This window comes from Polyodon spathula, chromosome 4, assembly GCF_017654505.1.
Source record: "Polyodon spathula isolate WHYD16114869_AA chromosome 4, ASM1765450v1, whole genome shotgun sequence".
Classification (NCBI taxonomy): Eukaryota; Metazoa; Chordata; class Actinopteri; order Acipenseriformes; family Polyodontidae; genus Polyodon; species Polyodon spathula.
This window is the reverse complement of record NC_054537.1, coordinates 25,063,801-25,090,152: the sequence shown is the minus strand read 5'-3', so window position 1 is coordinate 25,090,152 and position 26,352 is coordinate 25,063,801. Positions and strand designations below refer to the sequence as shown.

The 26,352-nt window shown below is 32.8% G+C and overlaps 1 protein-coding gene across 6 annotated transcripts in view; it reads left to right on the top strand.

Annotated features, from left to right (window-relative positions):
- Nucleotides 1-1,885: 1,885 nt before the first annotated feature.
- LOC121314349 (eyes absent homolog 1) overlaps nt 1,886-26,352 on the top strand; it is a 44,278-nt gene continuing 19,811 nt past the window's right edge. Inside the window, exons 1-12 of one of the 6 annotated variants that reach the window (XM_041247502.1) lie at nt 1,886-2,681; nt 8,263-8,312; nt 10,604-10,731; nt 11,358-11,423; nt 13,106-13,183; nt 14,372-14,438; nt 14,832-14,977; nt 15,482-15,619; nt 18,959-19,041; nt 19,374-19,560; nt 23,737-23,879; nt 24,388-24,471. In XM_041247502.1, coding sequence (XP_041103436.1) covers nt 10,608-10,731; nt 11,358-11,423; nt 13,106-13,183; nt 14,372-14,438; nt 14,832-14,977; nt 15,482-15,619; nt 18,959-19,041; nt 19,374-19,560; nt 23,737-23,879; nt 24,388-24,471 — 1,116 coding nt within the window. In that variant the 5' untranslated portion in view covers nt 1,886-2,681; nt 8,263-8,312; nt 10,604-10,607. Of the gene's footprint in view, nt 2,682-8,060; nt 8,313-10,603; nt 10,732-11,357; nt 11,424-13,105; nt 13,184-14,371; nt 14,439-14,831; nt 14,978-15,481; nt 15,620-18,958; nt 19,042-19,373; nt 19,561-23,736; nt 23,880-24,387; nt 24,472-26,352 lie in introns of those variants that run through there. The other 5 variants (XM_041247503.1, XM_041247507.1, XM_041247504.1 and 2 more) reach the window with 5 other exon arrangements.

Here is a 26,352-nt window from a genome sequence, read left to right as displayed (position 1 = left end):
AAAGCTGAACATGGAACATCAAAGCGCATTGAAGCTGCTTAGTTGCTGCTATTAGTTATTTAACAGAGAAATAGCATCCTGTTTACAAAAAAGCTCAGGACAGTCTATGCCGTTGAAAGCACACTTTAGTTGCCATAACTATATGTGCTTTCCTGTGCAGCTGATTCCAAACACTGTAATTGGTTCTGTCGATGAGTGCAACATTTGTGTTTGCCAGAATTAAAAGTAACACAAAAATGTATGTATTTTTCCAAGGTAAACGTGAAACTAGTCTTGTATTTAGATTTAATATATGTGATTTTTAATAAGGTGTTGCACTGAACTAAACCTCGCCTGAACATTACCGGCAACTTGAAGTTTGAAAAACACTTAGAAATTTTCTCTGATGTGGGATCCATGTAGGCCAGTCCTGAATATGTTTAATGAAAAATGTACTTGCCTTTTAATTTTGGCTCACGCTTAATATAGTTTTTGGCCAATAAACTTTTAGTTTTAGCACAAATGTCAGTCGTGCCGTACTTAGCAGCTAGCAGTAGAAGTATTTAGATCGAACACCATCAAAATCAATTGAATAGACCCCAGCAATCTATTGTCTATTTCAAGGGCTCATAATGTTTTAGATCTATGATGTACAATGTTGTCAGTGCAAAGTCAAGTTAACTGTTATTGGTATCTCTATTAGATTCAAATAAGCCTTCCACCAGTTCTTTCAAGCCTAAAATATAATTTGCCTGCCAGATTATTCTGTTTTGTGTTAATGGAACACAACAGTCCAGTACACTAAACATATTACAAGATATCGTTTGATGATAGATTACTCATTGCTAGCATGTAAGTGTTAAGTTTTAGCAGAATTACTTTAAGTTTCAAGACATGAAGAAAACACAATCTTAAACAGGTCTTAAGCAATGGCAAATAAGTATACCCTACAGTAATTAAATAAAATTATGTAATTAACTCATCTGGCCATTAGAAGTATTATATTGAGATAATCATGAACAATTCAAATCAATTTTTTTTTTTTGGCTAATACTGTAAATAGGTTTACATGATAAGAAATTATATTTCCTGTTATTTTACTACACTTCTAACAGGGAAACTGCAGCTACTCTATTTATTTTGGTTTCGCAGCCCAGTTAAAGGTTTGCTCATGTTGACCTGGTCTTCCTTATATGGTAGGTGAATATACCACAGTTCCTTACCAGATCACAAGCAAAATGAAATCCTAGGTGTACGTACAACTGGAGGCTGCTGTATAGCTCTGGCAAAACATTCTCTTATTTTAAAGTTTCCACACAGTTTACTTAACTAACTGCAAAGAAGAGGGTGTCAGACTAAAATGTACTCTTTGCAGCAATCAGATACATTGCGAGACAGTGTTTTCTCTGTAGAACTGTTAATATTAAGCATCGTAGATGATTGTCTGAAAGGTAAGGCAAGAATCTCAAATGATGCAGGCATTTTTAAAACATGGAACGTATCTATTCTGTAAAAAAAAAAAAAAAAAAAAAAACAACACATTGTTTATGTGCTTTTGCTTAGTTTTTTAAGAATTTTTTGAAAAAGTTAACTGAGTCTTGCTTTTAATTTTGCAACTTGTCTTTTTATTCTCTGTTTGCATTCTCATGCTCATAACCCAAAAGTGAATTAAGGTATTTTGTTAAAATGGAAACAAAGCTAAAAAAAAAAAAAAAAAAAAAAATTAAAAAAATGTATATTGTCAAAAACTATTAACTTAATTGTTAACCTTTTTCATGTATAAAAGTAATTGTTTATATTTGAAATCAGTACTTTCTCTTTAAAACATTATGCACAGTAACATTTATTACAACATGTTAAATATTTCGAAAGAAAATTTAATTAAACACGTGTGGAAATGAAAGCCTCTACTAGCTAACAATTACCAAATGCTAAAAAATGTAAGACAGAATGTAATCATTAACTTAAACATATACTGGTAGCTGCTACTTGTTGAAGGAGTGCTTCCACAAGGCTGATGAGACACAGCAGTCTATCCAGATAGCAGAGGCTTGATAATTTACTAAATGAATTTATGTGAGGGTGACATAGATATCACTGCTGAGGTTCTTAGTTGGGTTAAAACCAGTACACAAGACACAAGAGAAAAGCTGTGGTCTGAACTAGAAAAACAAAAACAGAAAAAAAGCCCCAAGGCTGCATGACCAGAACCACAAGATTCAGCAAACAAATAGGGTGGATGAAGGATCTGCTGTTTCTTTGTCTTAGGTTCACTGATACGATCAGGAAAAGGCTATATTGCTTAAAGCTGTAAATGACATACGGAGGGCCGGTGTTTAGCTGCTTGGTGCTCGGTGCTAATTCCCCAGTGCCTCTTCCAGCCTAGTCTTCCTGTCCACGGAGGAATTCTTGCTGCTTCACATACAAGCTTCTTTTTTTTCTCCTTGCACAGACACTCGCCAGTCTGCAGCAGTAATCGGACAGCTCTCACTCCAGCTCCGGTTAGCCCCACAGAGATATTGCACTGTGGCTATGTTAACGCTTAAAAACTTTTAACATTTATATTGCATCCATCATAGGCCTTGTGTTCTTAAAAGCAGAGTGTTGCACTTAGACATGGTCAAAAATGGAAAACCTGAAGGAAATTTAAAAAAGGGTAACAAATAGAGAAAAGTCAGTGGATCCCAACCATTTTTATTGCTGTAAGTACATGCATGTTGCCTTTTACATTAAGTGAACTGTCCGTAAATGTTTTTTCTTTTGTAATACAAGTTTTTCGTTTTTTAGGGTTTCCTGCTGGAAAAGTTGGAAAAGGCTTTTGGGGTTTTTAAATCATTGAATAGTGTATGTTTTGTGAAGATTTTTAATAGTAAGTAATGCTATTTTAGTTCAGCAATAAAACATTTCTTAGAAATTACACACAAAAAATAAATGTCTAACTTTTATGAACAGTCTTTGCTGAAATTGAATGGAATATAAAAATATATATATATATATATATATATATATATATATATATATATATATATATGTATATGTATATGTATGTATATATATATATATATATATATATATATATATATATATATATATATATATATATATATTCCACAAAATATGAAAATATGACAATTAAATCTGGCTAACTTATAATATTTCAGAATGCTATAGATAGTTACTTAGTTATTTTAAAAGTACAGTTCATTTTGTATGGTAGATAATGTATAATATATAATTCTGTATGGTAGCCACATGAATAAGATGCTAATATATTTTCTTACTGAATGACACGATTGTTTGTTTTGTACAAACCATATAAACAAATATACAAGACAGGTGTACTGAAATATTTCTGAAAATATAAAACCAAGCTAGATGTATTTGACAGAGTTTGCTTGAGCAGGAAATCCTTTTGCTTAATAAGTTTAAATGTTCCATGCAGCAAGCAAAACATACTGATCCCCGCAGGAGAGCCCTTTTCAGGCTGGCAGAATAAACAACCTACACAGTTAAAACAGTTGACATTTAATGGCATCTGCTGTAGCCTGGAACATGTTACAGAGAGATGGAAACCCATATATATATATATATATAGCTATATATATAATATATATATATATATATATAGATATATAATATATATATATTAAAAATACATGCTAATAAAGTTATGATTTCTAGTATATATTTGGTAAAAATGTCTTCATATGGAATATGCATTTTTAGTGCTTGTTCAATTTAAATAGCAATATATTTGTGTTTATGTTATGTATTTCTGTTAACATTCGAAAGTAATTCAACACAGGCATTGATAATAGAATGAAAAACATTTCTTGCTGAATTTCGGGGGGAAGTAATGCGAAAGGCATATTTAATGACTTGATTAGCAATAATACCTTGCTTGTATTTAGTATCTGGTAAAACAAATGTACTTTACTAATGCGAAATATATTTTTAAGAAGGAGAAATTTTAATTTAAAAATAGATATTAAAACTTAGAAAATACATAGAGGAGTAATAATAATAATAATAATAAATAATAATAATAATAATAATAATAACCATATAAAAAAAGCATTTTCTATGTGTCTTCAAGCAATGGTAAACAGTTTCCATTAGTTTACATGATCAGCCTGTTTTTCTAATTAACCGATAACGAGACGTATGATTTGTATTGTTGTATTTGTTTGTATCAGGCCTTCATATTTAGTGACTTAAGCTTTTCTTGGTAAGCTGCCATGCCAGCAGTCTCCTGCTGCTGTATGTTTGCTAAAGACCCAATGTGTTCCGTATGTGTGCGGCCGAAGTCTTTCAAAGCTGAAGATTGTATGCGGTGATAGACACAGAGGGCTAATTGATACTGCCTAGCTCTGCTGTTTATTAGAAAGAGACAGGAAACAAAAGCCTAAAGCACATACTGAGCAATTAGATTGGTGAATTGTTTACTAAATACAGATGTGTGTTATTTTATTAACATGATGCTGTTTGTCTCTGGAATATGCTGCTAAAAGAGAAGGATATGAGAATTCCGTGTCTCAAATTAACTTCACAATCACTTCAATGATATAATATTATAATTATTATTATTATTCAAAAGTATTTTAAACTAAATTAATAAAATATAATTGCTTTGTTGAATTCATGGACACGTCGAAATGGTTATACCAGACCATTACTGTTATGACATATATATATATACATATATTACATAAAAATGTCTTTTAAAGACAAAGTTAAATAGTGTTTCAATTCTATCATATAATTGGTTTTAAACCAGGAATCAAAAATCCATCGTATTACAAAAACTAACTACTATATTATTATTGTTGTTGTGTAAATAACAACAACAATTATTATTATTATTATTATTATTATTATTATTATTATTATTATTATTATTATTATTATTATTATTCATCTTTTTTTATATGTTTAGTGTGGGTAAACTAAGCAGTTTGCAACTAGAAAAATGGATATGGTAAAAAAAAATAAAAAAAGATGTTCAGTCTCTTGTAAATGTAATTGTATTTTGTATCTTTTTGAAAATTGAATGCAAATACTATTAACGGTTTAATTTTTTGCAGTGTGTTATTATCTTTCTGGCTTCACACATGATTTTCTATCAGATGCTTCACATTTGAAATTTAGCAAAGTATAACAAAGTGCAAAAAAAAAAAAAAAATAGTCCTGACTTTTGTGTCTGTATCCCCTGGCTCTGCGGTAGGGAGAGTGTAATAAAATGTATACCTTAAATCTTGTTTGATGGGCTCTCAAAGTGAGCTTGCCTTCTGGAAATAATTTTGAGGGTTGAAGAGCACAGTATTAGCAGACTTAATGTAGCTATTCAGTGGATTGCTAGAGCACTGTGTCAGATTTAGCAAAATGGGAGACAAATTGAACATCAACAACCCACACATCTGTAAAGAATTACACTTTTAATTAAAAAAAAAAGTGAAAATCGAAAACTGTCATTTTACTGTGCTCTCCCTGATTCATCTACTTTCCAATTGAATCATCTGTTGAGGAAACTATATTTGCTTATCCTTGCTAAATATTTCTGATTATTGTAAGCTTGTGAAATATTTTTAGTTGTTTTAGGTTTACAGTTATTTTTACATACAGTGACATTAAGTTACAGAAACAATATGGATATTTAAAAAAAAAATGTAGTTTCTTTGTCATACAATAAATACAAAAAACAAACACAAATAAGCATTTGTAAGTTCATCATTGTTAAAATTAAAAGAGGTGTGGTCTTTTTTCTTTTTTTTTCTTTTTTTTTTTTACAACAGTTTGCAAAAAATAACAAACGTAGTATAGTGTGCAATTAATAAAAAACTAAAATACTACCCAAACAAAATGAACACTAACCTATGCATCTAAATTAGTTTATGTATGTTTTTTTTTATTATTATTATTTACTGCCTGAAGAAAATTTGTTAATTTATCAGAGCTGTATTTATATTTACTTTTGATGCCCAGATAAAAAGAAACAAGTGAAGTGTAACGTTTTGTAAACGGTGACTAATTCCACTCACATCTGTGTCCAATTGTTGTCTGCATCTACATTCTTTGTGAGTAGATTTATTTTCCGTTGGCCACCATGTGGATTCAGCTGACCAGCTTAAGTGAGGCTTTAGTTGTTTAAAAGTTATTTTGATTAAAGCGCTGTTTTTAAAACCTGGTAACACACAACACATGGTTTACACAATCTGTATAACTCAAAAAAATATGATATAGTTTACCCCATAAAATTAAAAGCCTATAAACTTGGGGTCGGAAAATGTAGCAAGGGGCATGCTTGTATTATGTGTATATATACATACAGTAAAGTATTGCTTATTTGAAATACAGTATAGTGGTAATAATATATTAATATTTAAACCACTATCATTTATGATTTTACTGTGGTCATTGTCATGCAAATAATTTGTTTTCACTAGGAGTACTGTAGTAAAAAATGTCTGATCAGCTAAAAAATAAAATTGGAAAAACTTTGTATCTCTAATATGGAGAATGTAACTGTTAGGAATAACATAATAATTCAAATGAATTTATTGAAATCATTAATAAGCAATACAAGAAAAGTCCAGTGACATCTGAACAATTCATGTAAATGAGGTATGTGGCCTTTAGGGTTAAGATGTGTTGGACTGCCAGCATTCTGGCTGTTTAAAAAGGCTTATCATATAGGCTAATGGAAATGTACAATTCTTGAAATAAGTAAAGTGAAGCGGTGAACAAAGAGACATAAGTGAGGCGTGTTTAGCTTATTTTGATGACACTTAGAGTGCCTCATCTTGCTTTTCTTTGTTCTGTGATCATCAAAGCGAAGTCGGTTCAGGTTGAATTGAAATGCACATCAAAGATGCTGAATGCAGACTTTATATATATATATATATATATATATATATATATATATATATATATATATATATATATATATATATATAAGGCTTCATAGAAGAAAGGTTTTGTTTTTGCTTTCCAGCCACAGCCTCTCTTCACCTGGTCTATATCACCTGCTGGCAGTTTATATTGGCTGTGGTGGAAAGACCTGCATCATTACTGATTTCTCTTCACAGCCTTTCACTGCTGAGCAAAGGAGAGATAATGCACACTCGTTAAAAATAGGGTTTTGGTCGCAGTTAACAGAAACTGTAGGATAAAACAAATCTATGCAAATGTCCTTTTGTTTTGGTTCACAGACAATAGATTTCTCCTGATTGTTTTTTTGCTTTGGTCAACATGATTTATCAGTAACATTTCATTTATGGAGAGTAAGACTATCAGAGCTTTTAAGCATGACAGTCAGATCTCTACTAAACTAATAAAAATAATAAGAGCTTTGTGTGAAATAATTGGCAGTGACAGAAAATAATCAAACTAATCAAATGTGATGGCCTCTGCTCATTTTCTTTTTTAATCGTCCCTGGCCTGAAGTTCTAAACGTGTTAATACTTTTCTAGTATCAATATTAATCTTTTTTTTTTCTTGTATCAGTATTAAATAAATTAATTTAAATCAAGATCATATTTGAATTTGTTTAAATGTGACTGAATTTACTGTGAACTTTTTTTTTTAAACATGTTGTGCTTCCCCTCTTAATCTTTCTCAGATGCATTTGATTATTAAATGCTTTACTTACCCTTTTTAGTTCATCACTTATTCTGTTGCTGTTACCTGTCTGCTAGGTAAAACTTAGCAGTCTTACAATACTACTATAATTTGAAAAGTTCCCCTGCAGAGTTGAGCTGACACAGGTCTGCTGGAATACACCATGATGATCATTAGAAACTGTCAGTGTTCAGGGAGTGGGAGTGGAGATGTATTTCAGATAGTGTCAATGGTAGATGAAAGATCCTCTGAAGATGCTAGGGGTGTTATGCTTGAGTTACCGCCATTCAACAAGTTCATTTTCCAGCAGCTACCTTTTCCAGGCATCTCTTCCTGCTTACCTTACCTTGGCTAAGCTGCTTTGCATGTTGATTGGGGGAGGGTTAATCCATTTTGCAGCTGTCGTAGGCCAATGATGAATCACCTTCCCGGCATTTGGCTGCTTTCCTCTGACATGGGGAGGAGGGAAGACCTGAAGGAGGAAACAACAGTAGAAGGGTTTAACCAAGAGACAATGTGCCTCTCTGTTGATGGGTCTCCTCTTTTCCCATTCTGCTAGAGTATAATAATAATGTTTTCTCAGACAATGTCTATTGTGTCATGGATGGGCCTGGACAGTAACACCGTGTTAAAATAACAAGGAGTTTTATTGTTTCTGTTTGGCAGGTGAAAAAAATTCAAACTGATTCAGATGTTTCTGATCCATCAAGTTCCAGGTAAGGACACTGTTGATATTATCTTCCTCTGGTGTGACAACTATGGATACAATAGTATTTTTTGTATGAACTAAAATAATTGTCTTCATTTTCAACCAGGCAGACATTATGGAGTGATAGCTAATCTGGATTTGCTGTGTATACGACACATATGAACTCTATATATATATATATATATATATGTGTGTGTGTTTTAGTAAAACAGGAAAAAAAAACTTTAATTCAAGATGAAACATTACTTAAAAATGAACAGAAAACTTTTAAATGGTCACAGAGCTGCAAGTAAAGTTAAAATAAGGGAATTCTTCAAAATGTTTTGTTTGTTTAAATGATTAACCATAGACTATATTTAGTTTGAACTACATAAATATATCTTCTCTTTGATTTAGGAATGAGTAAATTATAGCAGGGCCACTTTTAAAATAAGGAAAACAACGTAAAAGTTGTCATTCCAGATTTAACTGTAATTAAAACATGTACTTTCAGTTGACATTATCTTTTTAATCAAAATTCAGAAATTACATAAACATCAGTTTTCCCTATCTGATCAGTGAGTTTGTCCACGCAGAAGTATACTTAGTACACTGATAAGATTCATTATAGAAGCATTCAAATGTAACAAGTTGGTTTTTCTATTTTCATAGTGAGGTTTTAAAGTTAAATTGGCATGTAAATCACATGTTTTTAATTAAAAAGTATATTAATATATATGCATTTATTATTATTATTATTATTATTATTATTATTATTATTATTATTATTATTATTATTATTATTATTATTGTATTTTATTTTTTACAAATTTTGTCTAATAGTCAGTTTAGGCACTCATTACCTATATGGCATACAAATGTGTGCGTGTGTGGGTACACGATATACTGTATGTCGGCCTGACCTCTTTTCATTAGGGCACGCTTTATATAATCCAGAAGGCAAACAAATGAGCAGACAAAATAATGTTTTTAATGCAGTGGGCTTCAATGGAAACAGAGAAACAATTAGGTAGTTTGCCTGTGCAAACACACACATTAAGCAAACCTAATTCCCTGTCAGTGGACCATGGGCTTCACAAGTGCTGTATTTAGACAGCGAAAAAAATTAAACTGAATTATATATAGTTTACTGCATTAGTAATATATAGGTCATAACCAACAATTTTTAATATCAGTGATTTTTTTATTGTCATTTTTATTGTAATTTAATTTTTTTTTTTTTTCTTGCCTACGTGACCCGTCCAATTTCTTAAGAATGTTGTAATAAAATCTCTTCTGCAGTAGCACTGTCTTGTTTTGTTAGGCTTGTAATTGTTTTAGTGCATCTCAGAATTCATGTTTTGCTGCATTGTGTTGCTGAATTTTATTATTTTATTTGTGTGTTTGAAGCATTAACTAACTAGTGTTGAATGAAAATAAATATAGAAAAGTCTGCTATTTTGGCATGTATTAAATGTGAGTTACATTCAAGCTAATTAGCTACTCAGCAAAAACAGTAACTTAATAGGTTATTAAACATATTGCAAACCCATGCTCATTTTACAAAATTATAACCAAACATTTAAGGAAGGGTTCTTAAGCCATAGTGTTTTGTTTGTTTTTCATTTTGTTAACATGATGGTGGAACTGTCTTCGTTCAAAAAATAGGAGTTCTTTGATTACAGGAGCAAATACTTAAAACATACGGTCCATTAATTAGCAAATCGCTGTTTGTTTTACTCTTTAATCTATCATCATGTGTTTGGGGTTGATAATTGGTTGTGATAAGTAATTAATGAACTGTTCAATTCTGAATTAATTAGCTACACCTGCTTAATAAATTAGTTGATCGTTATAATTAAAATACTGGTGGCCATGTTCACAAAGAATTTACTACAGTTATTCTGTTAAAAAACAAAAAACTCAGGAAGTTATTTCAAGCGCTCCTACATGTACCTTAATCATTTCTTGCTAGTCCTGTAGAACTGTTTTTCATGGTGCAGAAAAAAAGGTCAAACTACAGTGTGGTTATTTTTTTTTTTTTGTGAATATGGCAATGATTTGTGTGGAATTGTTATTTTTATTTCCAATTCTCTGTTCAAAACCACACAAGCAAATTAGACTTAGAATAACAGTCAGTGTGTGTTTATTTGTAATATATATATTATATAGATATAAGCTCAATAATTTGTCTGAACACGAACTGTACAGAGAAGCACAAGCCTGATTTAGCAAATGGTCAAGTTAAGTTTAGGTATCTTATTGATAGTTTTAAATAAGACACAAAGCAAGACGTAAATTGCCCGTGTTTTGCTTTAGGTCTATGGAAATGCAGGATCTAGCCAGCCCACACAGCCGAGTAAGTGGAAGCAGTGAATCCCCTAATGGGCCCACACTTGACAACTCACATATCAATACTAATTCCATGACACCAAATGGCACAGAAGGTGGGTGCCTGTGTTTTTTGTTTATTTCTTATAATTGATTCATTTTATACACGGTACGGGTAAATAAATGAGCATGTTATATTTGGACAGGCATTATAATGGTTGATTTGGCTGTACTTATAACTATTATCTGCAGTTTATATCAAAGTAAAATTGATATTTAAAACCCTTTAGTGTTCTTTGAAAGTTGTATAAACATTACAGATTAACTACATTTAAAAATGATTTATGAATATAGTAAAATCTGACTATAGAACTCTATAGTTCTAGATTTGTAGATTATTAAATGAAAACCAACACTAGTTAAAGCTTGCATTGTATAATACTCTTGACTGCGTGCCACTAGAACCATAAAAGCTGAAATAGCTCTGCTTGTAGTTTGCATAGAATTAGAACTGTAGTTTCTAATTCATAGAGGACAGGGAAATTAAAACACAAAATACACCATGGCAGACTATAGCTCACGCAATGTTTGAGAGTAAAATTTAAGGTGATTGTGGGGAAACTGATTCTTTAAATGAGAGCAGGTTTGCTGACTAGGATAAGCTAGTATGCAGCGACCACTGAGTGTATGACTCTAAGTACTGTATAATTAGTCACTCTCCTTTGCCATTTTTCCCCCTTAGGTGATACCATCACTATGCTCACCACTGCAGACTGGTTGTTAAGTTCTAGTACACAGACCACTGCAGGTTTGTGTACTTCTGATGCTAGAGTGAATGTGCAATACTTGGCAGTTGTAAATTCAAGAACTGTGTTCTTTTTTGGTACATTTGAAAATATATAACGGGGATGTCTGTTTCTTAAAATCAATATTTTAAAAGTATGCAATTATACCTCTATTATAATTATTTCCTGCCTTGATTTGTGCATTCTTGGTAATAAATCTAATTATTTATTTTTATCGTTCAATAACATCAATTTGAATTGCTTGTATTGAACTTCCTATAAAACCTTGTAGCCTGGATTAAGACAAAAATAACTTCTATCAAGTATTGCAACTTTCATTAATTAGGATTTTATTTTGGCATTGATTGTTGTGTCATGCTCCTCATTTTAAAGGCATGGTTTGCAATTATTTTTGCTGAAATCTGTTCTTTTCAAAACGAATTAATCGGATTTGTGTTTAATGCTTCTGAAGGCAGCATTTGAACATGTGTGATGATCTATTTGTGTGCATGCCCTGTGATAGTCCTGAATATTCAAACATGTATTGCTATGCTGATGTGTATTCAAATATACTGTAGATCAGCATGTGTTTCATTTGTAGTGTGAGCTGAATAAAAATGTGTTAAACAGGACAGCAAATATATTGTGACAGCGAGGGATTTAAATGGGCAAGGTTCCATATCCACATTATACATGTGTTTTTAAATTAGTCTTTTTAAAAAAAAAATCCTCTTTCCTGAGGTCAAAGTGATTTATTTTAAAAGGTTATCTCAGACATCTGCAAGCTTGTGTTTAACTCCCATCATTTTAGCTTAGTAGCAAGGATACACCAATGTCAGTACATCATTTTGATTTGGTCAAGGAGAATTTCATACTGAAAGTTTTACGACCAGCAAGTCCCTCTTCTTATTGACAGTAGTGATTTGCTATGCTGATGTTTTTTAAGCCTGTGATCTTATGATCTTCCTATGTAGTTAATTCATTTCAAGTAATGCTGGAAACTGTCAGTAATATAACTTGTTAGAAGTGTTGTCTCAAAATGTAATCCTGACTTGTAGAAAGAAAAGCGTGCATTAATTTGAACTGCAATTCACCAGGCTTGAGTCATGCTTCCTTTTTGTTTTGCTGTTAACAATGTATTATTGTATGTTTTTCAATAATACATATTGTAGTTTTAGCACAAACGGTGTGGTTCTTAACTGTGCATTACAAATGCTTTATATTCTTGTAATAACTTTACTGGGGGATATGATTACAAACATGAAACATTATGCTAATATATGAGTAAATTCACAATGTGCCCAGTTTTCATTTAGTTTGCACCAGTACAAAGTTAATCAAAACAATTAATTTAATGGTACTGAAGTAGTTTCTTGGTGGTTTTTTTTGTCTGTTTGTTTGTTTGTTTGTTCTTTATAAAGTTATTGTTTTTTTGTTTTTCTTTTCATATCAAATTATGCACTAGATTAAGCCAAAACAAGTGTGCATGATACAGGAATGAGAATGTTGAGATTGGCTTTTTTAGTTTGTTTTGGTGTAAAACATATATGTGTTTTTATTAAGGATACACACTTGAAGTAGAAATTTTGAACTGTTGATTTTTAGAGGTGTTGGTAATCTCTTTTCTGATTCCTGTATATATTATATTAAGCATTTTATAGATGGTACTATGAAATTAACAGACTCCCTCCTCCTACATTTGCAGTTAAAACTGAGCCAATGAGCAACAGTGACATTGCCACAGTGACAGCAGACGGGACTTTAGACAATTTCTCAGGATCAGGTAAGAGAAGGGAGCGGTCTTTCCAAGGTCATGACCAGCTTTTTTACCAAAAGTCAATTTATTACCTACATATGAACCCTATGATCCACTTGTCATCCTGCAAGCAGGCCCCGAGGATATGCCTCCCTTGCTAAATTACCAGAATGAGAAAGGATGAAAAGGTGTGCTCAGTTATAATTTAGAAGCAGCTGCCTGACTGTCTGACTTACTAATTACAACTCAAAGGCTCTTTTTTTTTTTTTTTTTTTTTTTTTTACAGGTATGATGTAGAATTTGTCTAATGAGGCTACTCTGATCTACTTAGAAATACAGGCTGCCAAATAGCTGCTGCTTACACTAAAACACTTTAAACAGTACAACATTACTTAAAAGTAGTTAGATTTTGAATTCTAGTAATCTATAAAATGCCCACGTCTTCACCAGAAGGATTCGATTAAACTAAAGAAAAGAAAATGAAATTTAGGGCAGCACGCTAATGATTAAAGTAGTTTTCCATTCACTGGCTGGTGAGCCTAAAAAGTCACCGACTTAATCAACATCTGACTAGGCATCTTAATTTAATCTGTTTCATCAAATAGAGATTTTAAATCTTGATTGTGAGGAACTCGTTTCTGATTCTGTAAGCAGTTTAGTCAGTTCTTTGTGTGTGTGTGTGTGTGTGTGTGTGTGTGTTTGTGTGTGTTTTTAATGAAAGTAGTTTTGCACTTATTAAAGTTGAAAACCACATAAAGAAATCGTTATTATTTAGAAATAATAATGTTGAGATGTTGCCTTTTAATTACAGTTGTCACTTTCTTAGTTGGTATGCCTCAGAGGTCTGATGTGAACAAGGCATTCATTATTATCATCAGGCGCACCTTTTTACTAGGAGCGATGCGTGCTTCTTTTATTCTGTGTATTGCATCAGAAAAATGCTCCCTTAACAATATTGAATATTACAGTTTGTTACTTAAAGTCAGTAGAGCAAATGAAACTGTTACCTGATTGTTTTACTTAATTATTACTCTTCATTTTTAAACTGGTCTGGTTATAACAATAAACAGAGTAATGCAGTGCAATTACAGTCTCCTTGGATTCCAGAAGTTCTGCTGGCAAAAAATAACATTTACCTTTTTTTATAATGTTTAAATATGTGATTGTTTTTTTTTTTTTTTTTTTTTTTTTTTTTTTCTCTTCAACTCTATTTAGTTATTGGAAGCAGTGGCTTCAGCCCAAGACAAACTCACCAGTTCTCTCCACAGATTTACCCTTCCAAGTAAGACTTCTTTTATTTTTCTTTGAAAAAATAATCATCTTCCAACTTAATTTAGAGCCCTAATTAGATCCTTCTGGTATATCACAATTTTAAGCTAGTTTTGTTTGTGTGGATGTCTGCGACTTGCATTTTCTGAAATCAGCTGTAATTATTACCTCGCAAAAAAATGTCCTTTGTGATGTATTCGTCTTTCACAATGTATAAACAGTCTTTGATTGCTATCTTGTTATTATTATTATTATTATTATTATTATTATTATTATTATTATTATTATGCTCATTGTTTGTGATCATGTAAAATAATTACAATACATTTGTCAGTTAACACTTGCAGCTACTTGTTTTACATGTTAATGGAAGGCCTTCCTTTTTTTCTGATATTTTGACAAATAGCAGACCATATCCACATATTCTGCCTACCCCTTCATCACAAACTATGGCTGCTTATGGACAGACGCAGTACACCACAGGAATGCAGCAAGCAGCCACTTATGCTACCTATTCACAGCCAAGCCAGCCTTATGGAATTCCTGCCTATGGTAATATTACTATGTATTATTATTATTATTATTATTATTATTATTATTATTATTATTATTATTATTATTATTCTTTTAAAAGCAAGAACTTAGAATTTGCGAGAGAGAAAGACAGAGAAAAAAAAAACAAACAAAAAACATGATTCCAGTCATTTTGCACCTTGGTTATTTTATACCCAGATTAGCTTAATACTTTGATTGAAAAAAGACAATGTTTATATTAGGGAATTATAGGCCCGCACCAAATCAAAATTTGACAACCCGCTAATCACACGTAACAAAACTGTATTTAATAGCTGTTTTTTTTTGTTTTTGTAAGTATCTTATTTCTTCTACTCACAAAAAAAAAAAAATGCTATTAAATACAGTTTTGTTAAGTGCGGGTTGTCAAAGCTTTGATTTGGTCCCAGCCACAGTGTAGTACTTCTCTAACATGTATCATTGGACAAAAGAAAAAAACAAAACATTAAGATCATACAGATGTGGTATTACTAACTGATTTAGGTACATTATGGGCAGGCATCAAGACAGAAGGCGGGCTGACCCAAGCGCAGTCTCCAGGACAGACTGGCTTTCTAAGCTACGGTTCAAGCTTTACAACCCCTCAGACAGGGCAGGCTCCTTACAGCTATCAGATGCAAGGTCAGTATCAGTGTTTCAGTAGTAAATGGGGAAAACTAAACATTTACTTGTTGTATGGCAGTGTTCAATGTGGAAATCTCCAGTCTATAAGGCATGAAGCAATTAATGGTGCCAATATTATGTGTTCATTTGTCTTCCATGTACAGCCTTTTTATCATCACAGACAGTTGCTGTTTTCAATACTGTTGTTTTAAATTTCTCCTATCACAATTAACCCATAAAATGCATTTTAAAACAGTTGGCCATCAGTGGATTAACCAGACTAGATAATACCCCCATTATGCAGCTTTTACTGTGTATTGATTGGTTCTCTCTTAAGATCACCAGGGAGACACACTTTAACTTAAGACAATGGCCACTATAACAGAGCTGCTGCAGGGGTTAGACCATCTGATACTTTTGTAGATTCAAGCACAGCAATTATTGCCAATCTGTTCCCAGCTGCCAAATGGAAATACAATTAGATTTATGTTTTTGCACTTTCCTTACTTTTGTGGTAATTGGCAGCTTATTTTACACATATATATGTTCAAGAAAGAAAAAAAAAAACTGGCATGGTCAAAGCTAATTGCCTTTGCTGCTATTTCTGTCTAATTGTGTCAATTTATATTTTGCAATTAGTTATGGAATCAGATTTACATTATACTGTACTGTTTAATCGAGTACAGTACATTGTAATATTGCTCTGTTTCAGTAAGTCTTTTTAGGTTTTACTTTAAGTATTAGGAATGTGAGGTTGAGAACAGGAAACAGTTTGCCCAAGTTTTGAAGAAACAGCAAATGGTAGTCTAGATTTGACTTTTTAAAGAGCCCATCTGGACTTCGTAGGCTATTCTCTGGAGAGTTATACTAACTTCTGCCACAAATATTGTGCACTGATGATGGACATAGCCCATGGCAAGGAGACTGATCAAGCAAAGCAAATGGGCTTCCATGGGAATTCCATTTGGGAGGCTAGTGTGCAGACTGGAAAAAGAGGACTGCAGATCAGCCCCAGCAGGGCTTCATTCTTCAAATGCTGGCAGGTTTTTTGCTTTTAATGTGGGCCCTTGTGTGCTGTTTAGGGTACCTTTTCTCTGCAAATTGTAGCTTTTATCACTTTTTGAACTGCCTATCAAGCTAATTTGTTGTACAAAGAGGTTTTCTGGTTTCACTTTTTAATGCTTTAATAATAAAGATTCGCAGTTTACACAAATGACACAACTCACATAAATTACAAAGACAGAGCAGTGCACCTAAAGTTATTATTTTGTTTGTATTTATGTCAATTCAATTTTGTTTGTTTCTTTTTTCTTTTTTTTTAATCTTTCGGCATCTAAGGTTTTGCATCACCTAGAATTTTAGGATTGAGACATAATTTAAAAAGAAAAACGATATGAGCATAATGTAGATCTTTTATTTAACATCATGTAATCAAGGAAATTACAAAATGGTATCGCAAAAGTCTACACAAAGCCATAATAGTAGTACAGTATTTCAGTTTTCGAAATGTCACATTTTTCAGTTTTTGTCAGTTTTTTGTTAAGTATATGGAAAAAGCAGCATGTAATTCAATATGTTAACGTAACCTTATTAAGCAGGTTTCACTTTACTTTATGAAGCAAAATTGGCTAATTCTATAGAGTGATGCAAAACTTTTGGCCTTAGCTGTACATGGTTAGAGCCAAGACCGCTGGCTAGCCCACACGGCAGCTTGTAATAAACCTGTTTCACGTTTTGTTATGGTCTGTAAGACCTCCCCTGGAGCTAGTGATGACCATAGGATAAAGGGCTTTGCTCTTTTTGCTTCCCTGAACAGAGGTATAACTACCTTTTAATTTAAGTGTAGTAAATTAATCTTCAGTGCATTATGGCAAAAGGTAGTTTTTTAATTAGATCTTTAGAAGTAGCATGTAAAAACATGGAACTTTAGCACTTTGGTAGGTATACTTTTAGAAACTGTGTACAGGGTAGTGAAATAAATATATTATTAAAGTAACAGCATTTTTTTTTTCTTACTTGTTTCTGTTGCTTTTAAATTCTGAATTTATAAAATTAAGAAAATTCTGATATTTTCTGAGGTAAATTTTAAAGTTTTTCTTATGAGCCATAAAAATAAATGTGGGTGAATCTGTATATTTCCATAAGTAGAAATCAAATGAAAGATTTTTGCTATTTTGACAGATAATTTTTATAAAAATTCCCTTTTTCATATACATGAAATATATTATTAATTTGCACTGCACCAATATCTTCATGAAAGTTCTCCCTTTGATAACAGTGACTTTTCTATTTTAATGATGAAACCTAGAAAAAAATATTACAAAAAGTGTTTCTTCTAGATGCCAGAACTATAGAGAGAGATACTAGAGCCTTAAGTGGCTTGTCCAGAGCAATACAGATGCAGAAGCAACTTGTGTAATATACTTTTACTTGTTTCTACTTTTGGTGGCAAAGCTTATTGAAAAGAGAAATAAAAAACATGACTAATTGCAACAAATAAAAAACACATGAATAATGTAAAAGTTATTTGGAATGGATCCCATTTCCTTTCAGGGAAGATGTTTGCAACAAAGTGGTTAATTACTATTATTGGGGGGGGGGGATAAAGCCCACATTTTAAATCATATTTTCTCCCAGATGTTCATTGATGTCAGAATACAGGTGGAGACTACAATGTATTAAGAAGGCATGGGTAATTTAAACTAACAAGGACTTGTCTGCCTCTGGGGCTTTCCCTTGCAGCTATTATAATTCATGTCATGTATATTATTAAGTCATTAGATGGTATCTCTATTTGATTGATTTAATTACCTGAAGGTGCTTCTTGAAGCTGACCAATTCAATAAAGGGTAGGCAGACATGCATATTCATTGGCCAATATGTCAGGAGAAAAAGTCTTCCCCCCTTTTCTCCTGTGCCTCTCACACAACAGCTGTACTGTTCAGCTTATTGTTTGCTAGGCTGTGACTGAAAGCAAGTGGGTTGCCCCTCACCCATCACCCTCCATTGAAAAGAACTGGGCTATGACAGCCATGATCTGAGCACTGATAGGAAAGATCTGAGCTTCAGGAAGGAAAAGAAAGATAGGGCTTGTGTGAGTCTTATTTCCTTAGGCCACTTGCACCTTATACAGTATTGTTCTTTTTTTACATTTCTATTAGTGGTATTTCCTTTTTAAAAAGTTCCCAAATAAATTAGTTCATAAAATAAACACTCACAAAGAAGAATGCTATGATATACATGGTGATTTATCAAAACATATGCATGTAATGCATATATACAAGTTCCTTTTTTATTCTGAATAGTGATTGATAGATGTTCTTATAATAATATAATGATTTTGTCTTTCCTATGTAGGTGGCAGTTTTACAACAACATCAGGACTTTATGCAGGAAGCAATTCCCTCACAAATTCTGCAGGATTTAATAGTTCACAACAGGTAGTTGAACAGCATTTGAATTGTTTACAGATATGGAAATTGCTGTATATTTACATGAATGGAAAAAGTGTTGTTTTATGAGATTTCCTTTTCCTTTTTTAATAAGTTCACTTACTGTCCACTAGTATCTGCACATTAAAAAAAAAGTATTACTTAATACTTCCAGTACATCTGACAGTGCTCTAGAAAAAAAAAAAAAGAAGAAAAAAGAAATCACAGACCAGATGCAAAACTTAACCAACACATGTTTGCATTTATGTCTTGGAATCTGTACTGTATAGTAGCAACATTTTAACAAGGTAATGTCATGTTGCTCTTCTCGTGTGTTGTAGGATTATCCTTCTTACCCAGCTTTTGGCCAAGGTCAGTATGCACAATATTACAACAGCTCACCCTACACCTCCCCTTATATGACAAGCAACAACACCAGCCCGACGACACCCTCTACCACTGCAACATATCAGCTTCAAGAACCCCCGTCTGGCATCTCCAGTCAAGCTGTTACAGATCCTACTACAGGTATGGAGTTTAGTGCCATGTAGTGTTTACAGCATGCATGCAAATTGTACCTACAGATTCATATGATTTCTAAAAAGAACTTCTTAGGAATACATCTAATTAGCTTGCATTTTCTAGTATATGTCTAATGATTTTTTAATTATACAGGTTTAAATCAAATATGAAACCCAGCATTTAATTTGAATTTGTGTCCTTTAAAGTAAACAGATTTACTATAGAATATTGTGCTCGCATAGCAACAGCAGCAAGCTTTGTGAATATCTGTGACCTATGCCCAGGAGTTAAATGAGATTAGTGGTTCTTGTTACTTGAAATACTGACTATAGTATAGGGGAGTATTGAGAGAACAGTTCTTTTTTTAATTGAAATATATTGACATCATCAGAATACCCTTCAGTCAGGTATTGCTAAGAGTTTCATCCACAAATAATTCATCCACAAATAATAAAGCTTCCTTTTCTTTACCTATAGGAGTGGCAACCTCAAATGTTACCATAAGAGCATTCCTTTTTCCTAGTGGTGTGCAACGATATGTAAATTGTATATCTATATTGTGCACACATTTCGATTTCCAAAACACAAAAAAAATATAATAACACAATTTGCAATATCAAACATATATACATTGATAGGCATAACATATACGGATATTTACATATTAAATACAATACGTTACTTTAACCTAGTGGTGCTTTACTGCACAATATCCATGGAGATAAACAAGGTCTTGTGATATTGTTTTACTATTCCATCATCAGCCACCTCAAAACCAAAATATTTCTATACTTCACTGCACACAGATTTTCTAGCTAATCCAGAAGTAATTGAATCTTCAGCTGCTCTGAATGTAAAAATGCTGACTCACCAGGCCTATAAAAGTACAGTATCATGCCGAATTTTGCATTATTTTGAGATGTGTTTCGATGTTTTGAAAGTACAACTCAATTATAATACTGAAAGTATAAAAAAAAACATTAATAACAGTGTAAGTAATCCCATGGGCAAAATGCAATGAACCGCTGACACATGTGCATATCTCAAAATAATGCAAAACGGATGTCCAATAGTGCTTAATGCATCATGAAAATAATGTTTGGTACCTAAACACCAATCATAAATAATACTTTAGTGTGTGGTGTTTGCCTACGAGACTGATAATGGTTGGTATGCATAGGGTTTGTTGTATCTTAATATAAAATAAACTTGATTATACTGCGCTTGTATTTACAGCAGTAAAAAGTATGTCTCTGCGAGCGTAAAATATCGCAATGTGGAAATTGTTATCGATACAGTCACCACCGCTTTATCAGGATGCCTCGGGAGAAGGAAAAATATCCTGAATAAGCGGCTGCCCCAATCAAACGAGGGGCAGTTGAGACGACCTTAGTCGCTCTTTTATCATTCTTAGTGAAAAGAAAAAGAATGAATCACATCACATTATGATTAAGTACATAATTTAAAATATGAGTCAGTGTTTTTTTTTTTTTTTTTTTATTCCTAAACAAAATTAATCACATCTGCGATGTTGACATGCTAACTTTCTTTGCAACAGCAGCCCGAGAAACCACAGGGGACTCCTCCTTCTTCAAGAGTTCAACATGGTTTATGCAATTCACGCAAGTCACAGCGTAATCACATAGTCACTGCACTGTGCTACGCAACCTGTCTTGCTCTGAAAAGCAATCATTTGAAAATACTGTATCCCAATTAAGAAAAGTGACATCCCAATTAAATGGCATAAATAGCGCTGGGAAGCTCTGTCTTCCCATTTAAGTTGCAATTCCGATTATCAGGATCCTGATAAGGTGCCTCCGACTGTATCAAACGATGTCGATATATCGAAGTATCGATATTGGTGCCCATCGCTACTTTTTACCATATGTTAATGCAACACAACCCACGCCCTGTTGTGTGTTATCCCTTACTTATACAATGCTGATATATGATTATCTGGCATGTGGGTAAAAATCAGACGGCACATTTTTTTTTTTTTTTTTTTTTAAATAACTTTTTTTATTGATTTTTTGAATGGGCCGGGTGTAAGCTAGCTATCTATATTGGTTGGAATTTATTTTCTGTTGACATCTACTTTTGTTTGTATTTTAGTATGTATGATTGTAGGCTATAAATAAATACTTTTGAACTGTTATTTGTGTTTGTAGTTGTTAGTTATGTTTTTGGGCGACACAGTATAGGTTACCTTCACTGTAAATAAAAAAACAAAAAAAACAAAATATGATTTGGTATAATTTAATGATAACGTTATTAATAATAAATGAATCGAGATTATAACAGCAGTTTTTAAGCATTCTGTAAATATTTCGTCTAATAGTTAAAAAGTACAATGTGGGGCTGTCAAGTCTTGTTTTAAAAAAATATTGACACGGACATTATATACAAACAAATGGAATACCTTGTGGATATGTATGTATGGATGTATGGATGTATCTATGTGTGTATGTGTGTGTGTGTTTAATAGAGAGAGAGAATACATGCATGTCTCCAGTCATATGTGGTTTTCACAATCACTTTGACTTATGTTCTACCCTAAACAGTAGATATTTATTATTGCCATAGCCTTATCTTTTTGCCTATTGATTTCACCCCATTGCCACTGTACTTTATGCATCCATACATCCCTTCCTGTGATGTCATTGGGCAGTGTGTTCTGGGCTTGAGGTTACAGATTGTTAAAACAAGTGAACAAATCTCAACCACAAGTATATAAAAGTCTAAAATCTTCCATAACTACAAATATTGAATTATCTAGGTAGTCTCTGTATCGTCTGCATCACAGACACGGCCTGTTAAATTTTTGTTTCGAGGTGAGTTATAGTCTTTCTTTAATTGAAACCCTCCTTATCCAAGTGCAAATTAACTCCCACACAAACAAAAGAAACAGTCGCAAGAAGCACTGCTCATTAAGATAGTAATGTTATTTCGTAAATCAACATAATTTCAGAAATCACATTAGGACGGTTATATAATAAAGAAATAGGCATAACGACCGCTTGACAATGCCAAAATCAATGCTACATACTGATTTCTTAATTAACACTGGCGTTATCATTTTATGATCTTTTGAAAATCCTGCCCATATAACGTAAACATCTTTTACTTTACATTATTTGCTTACTATGTGTTTTTGCTGTTTGTTTTCTGCTAAACGTCCCTCGTGCATACAAGCTAGACACTGTTTAGCATTCAGCTTCAGGATGTCAGTGGGCATGGCAGCACAGCTATAACTTCTGCTGTTATTTGCATGGTTTTCATTCTCTTTTCTCTTACTGTTTTAAAATAATTAGTATAATGTTGAAAACAGAGCAAAAACTCTTTTTGAGACTATTTGTAAAGATTGAAGAAGTTTTCTTTTACTTAACACTGAAAACAATGTGTGTTGCTACAAAAAGTAAACTACCGCACATCAGAATCTGACATTTTTGGCACATTAGTATTTGGAAACGAATGATATCATTTTTATCCAATCTTGTCTAGTACTGTACAAGGCTAGATCTTATCAGACAAACTAGCTTTAAACATCTGACAGCAAAACTGGCAAACACACAGACAGGCTTCATGTCAAGAGTAATATATTATTATTTAATCACAAGACCTGAAAGTAATTATTTCTTATTCTTATTGATTGCAGACACACTTTTTGGCAGCCTTGGCATTATAATAGCTCTCAGACCTGTGTTACTATATAATGTATAGTACAATATATTAGAGAGTCATTATGACACTTGCTTCTGATGTTATGTAGGTTGCAGTTAGTGAACACATTATGTCTTTAACACTTGGTAGGTTTGTGCCATTTAATTATAATAAAACTCATTTTAAGAGCTGTGCTGTTTTGTTACATGAGATCGGGGTATTTATTAATCTAGGATGTTATTTTATTGCCTTAGTGAAACACAGCTTTTGCAAAAACAGACCAAATGAAACACTTTTGACTGAAGTTATACCAGTAGCTAATGTGAGAAAATAGATTTTCTACTGGTTCCATTTATGTATATAAGTGAATAAACTTCACAGAAGCTATGTAAATCTATATATATTTCAGAAACCAGGCTACAGAGACTAAGGTGAATGGTTTGCCACACTAAAGTACAAGATACTGTCTCTGTGTTCGAATGGAAAGGTGAAAGCAATTTTTAATATATATATATATTTCAGGGGAGTACAGTACAATCCACAGTCCATCAACTCCCATTAAAGATTCAGATTCAGATCGATTGCGTCGAGTTTCAGATGGAAAATCACGTGGCCGAGGCAGGAGAAACATTAACCCCTCGCCACCCCCAGACTCTGACCTTGAGGTAGGACTGGTAGCTTTGTGTCACATGTAAATAAAAGCAAGACACATTTATTAGTACGGGGCTATTTTCTTCTAGGAAATTAGTAACTACTATTAGAAATGTATTTTATAAATGTGTTTTTTTTTCCATTAAAAATTAAGACATTTGAATGGAAAGCAAGAAAACCATTAACAACTATGTCTAATACAAAACAGTACTGTAAGTTGATGCCACCTGCTGTTAGGTTTTCAATGTTATATTATCCCACTGTTTAAAAAATAATGTAAACTATTACATGCTACAGTAATATGGCCAGTTAATTGGTTGCTCCCTATTGATTATTATAATATAAAGGACTAAAAAATGGATTATGCATAGCTATGGCTTTGACTTAAAGTCCTCTAGTGAGTAACAAAGACAATGGAGCAGCAGCACAGTGCCACTTAAACACAGACCCCCTGGTTTATTGACTAGGGTGTCACTTTCCAGGGTACAGAGTGCATTATTGATTTTCTTCTTTCTTTCCCAGCGCGTTTTCATATGGGATTTGGATGAAACAATCATCGTTTTCCATTCCTTACTCACTGGATCTTACGCTAACAGATACGGCAGGGTAAGTGACATAGTTGCATATTTCTAGCAGCATATTTAAAAATAAAAAATGATGCAACTGACTTATTATGAGATTTAAACTACAGCAACACCTTTTATTTTAATTATGTAGGTTTCAAAGTGACTTAGCTTAGAAAATAAAAAGCAAATTGCTTCTATTCAATGGGTCCAGTGGGGCTTCTTAAGTATTTGACTTGTTACGCAGCTGTTTAAAACTATGTGAATAGTTTCTGTTGGAGAACCCAGGCATAACAAGATTATCAAGAAGTTAGTCCTATTCCATTGTCATGTTTTTTTTTTTTGTTTTTTTTTGTTAAAATCCGTAAAAAACATTTACTGTACCAAAGTTGACTTTGACGTATTTACAGTTGTTTCCTGCTGTAAGATATTCAGTATTGGTTTGGGCACTTGTCAGATAAATCAAAGTAGGTGTTTGCATGCTGGCTTTTGCAGTTGTATTTAGATTCAGGAATGAATTGTCATTTCAAAATCACACATGAGATCTAAAGCCTTCTACATGACACAATTTGTAACGTATAATTGATGTCTACCAGAAGTACTGTATGGAATAGAAAACATAATCATCTTTAAGTGTTATATTAATATTGTTCTTCTAAGCATCTGTTTGAGTTTTTTTTTTCTTAACAACACAGTTGGATGTTATACTCTGGAAACATTTGACAAATTACAGCCAATTGTTGTGGTACATCTGACAGCAGCAAAGATATTCTGTATGAAAAACAATTCATTCACACTGTACTTTAATGCCAATTAAAAGGTTAAACAATTAAAGAGTTAAACGCTGCTATTAGGATAGTGGTGCCCTTATTTAAATTAAGCCATAGGGTTGTGTTTGGAACTGCTTGTCTGGTTTTGATTAATCTATACATGGACATTTATAAAAAATATATCATTCTACCTGCTCTGAATTTAGGTCATAGCGAACGATGAGCAGTGACCCACTTGTGCATGTACTGACAATATGTGGGTATTGGTGGGGAAATGTATCTTACTTAGGATGCCTTGTTAAATATGATATCAGGCCACATTTTAACATCAAACAGTAGGAGTAAGAACTGGCTACTTGAGAAGCAGCATAATTACAGTGATGTAATAAAGGTGACAAAGATGATGTCTTAGGGATGGCTGTCATTAAAATGCATCAAGATCTACTCAGCCACATGTCTTAATTGCCAGAGAATTAGAAAAAGAAAGATTTAAAAAAGGCTTTGATTTTAACTAACATTATGAAAAGGTTTTAAAAGGCAGCCTATCTGACTCTGGAGGCTGATGTACCACTGTAGATCTAATGCAGCCTCCTTTCACAAAGTTGTTTTTGTTACTAAACAAGTTTTAAGCACGTGCATCTAGAGTACTTAAAATGTCTTTGTGGATAATTCTACAGCAAAAGCTTTTTAATGTAAAAGAGTGTTGACACAATATATCAAACATAAAAAATGTTCAAGTTCAGATGGTTTTGTATGATCGTATGCTTTCAGCAATCCACTTTATCTGTATCTTAGTCGTCTTGCAGCATCTATTTTGGCCCATTACACGAGAAGACCTGTTTTATCTTGTTTTCTCTTTTTTAAAGGGAAATTTGTTGCTTTGTAGATGTGAGAAATCAAAAACCCTCTTGAGTCTGAGTATGGCCTTAAGCTTTCTCTTTGTTCTTTAATGAAAAATGTGTGCTGCGAGCTCACTCATTTATTACCTTTGTTTCTTTTTGGGGTCTAAAAAAGGGTTGAGCCCTTGGCCCTTTGGTGTTTATTTACCTTGTGTTAGTCATGCATTCTGAGCAAACAAAGGTGTAGAAATCTGCAGATGCTTCATCTTCATAACCGTGTCATTCAGCTAAAACTGAGCCTTGCTGCCACTACAG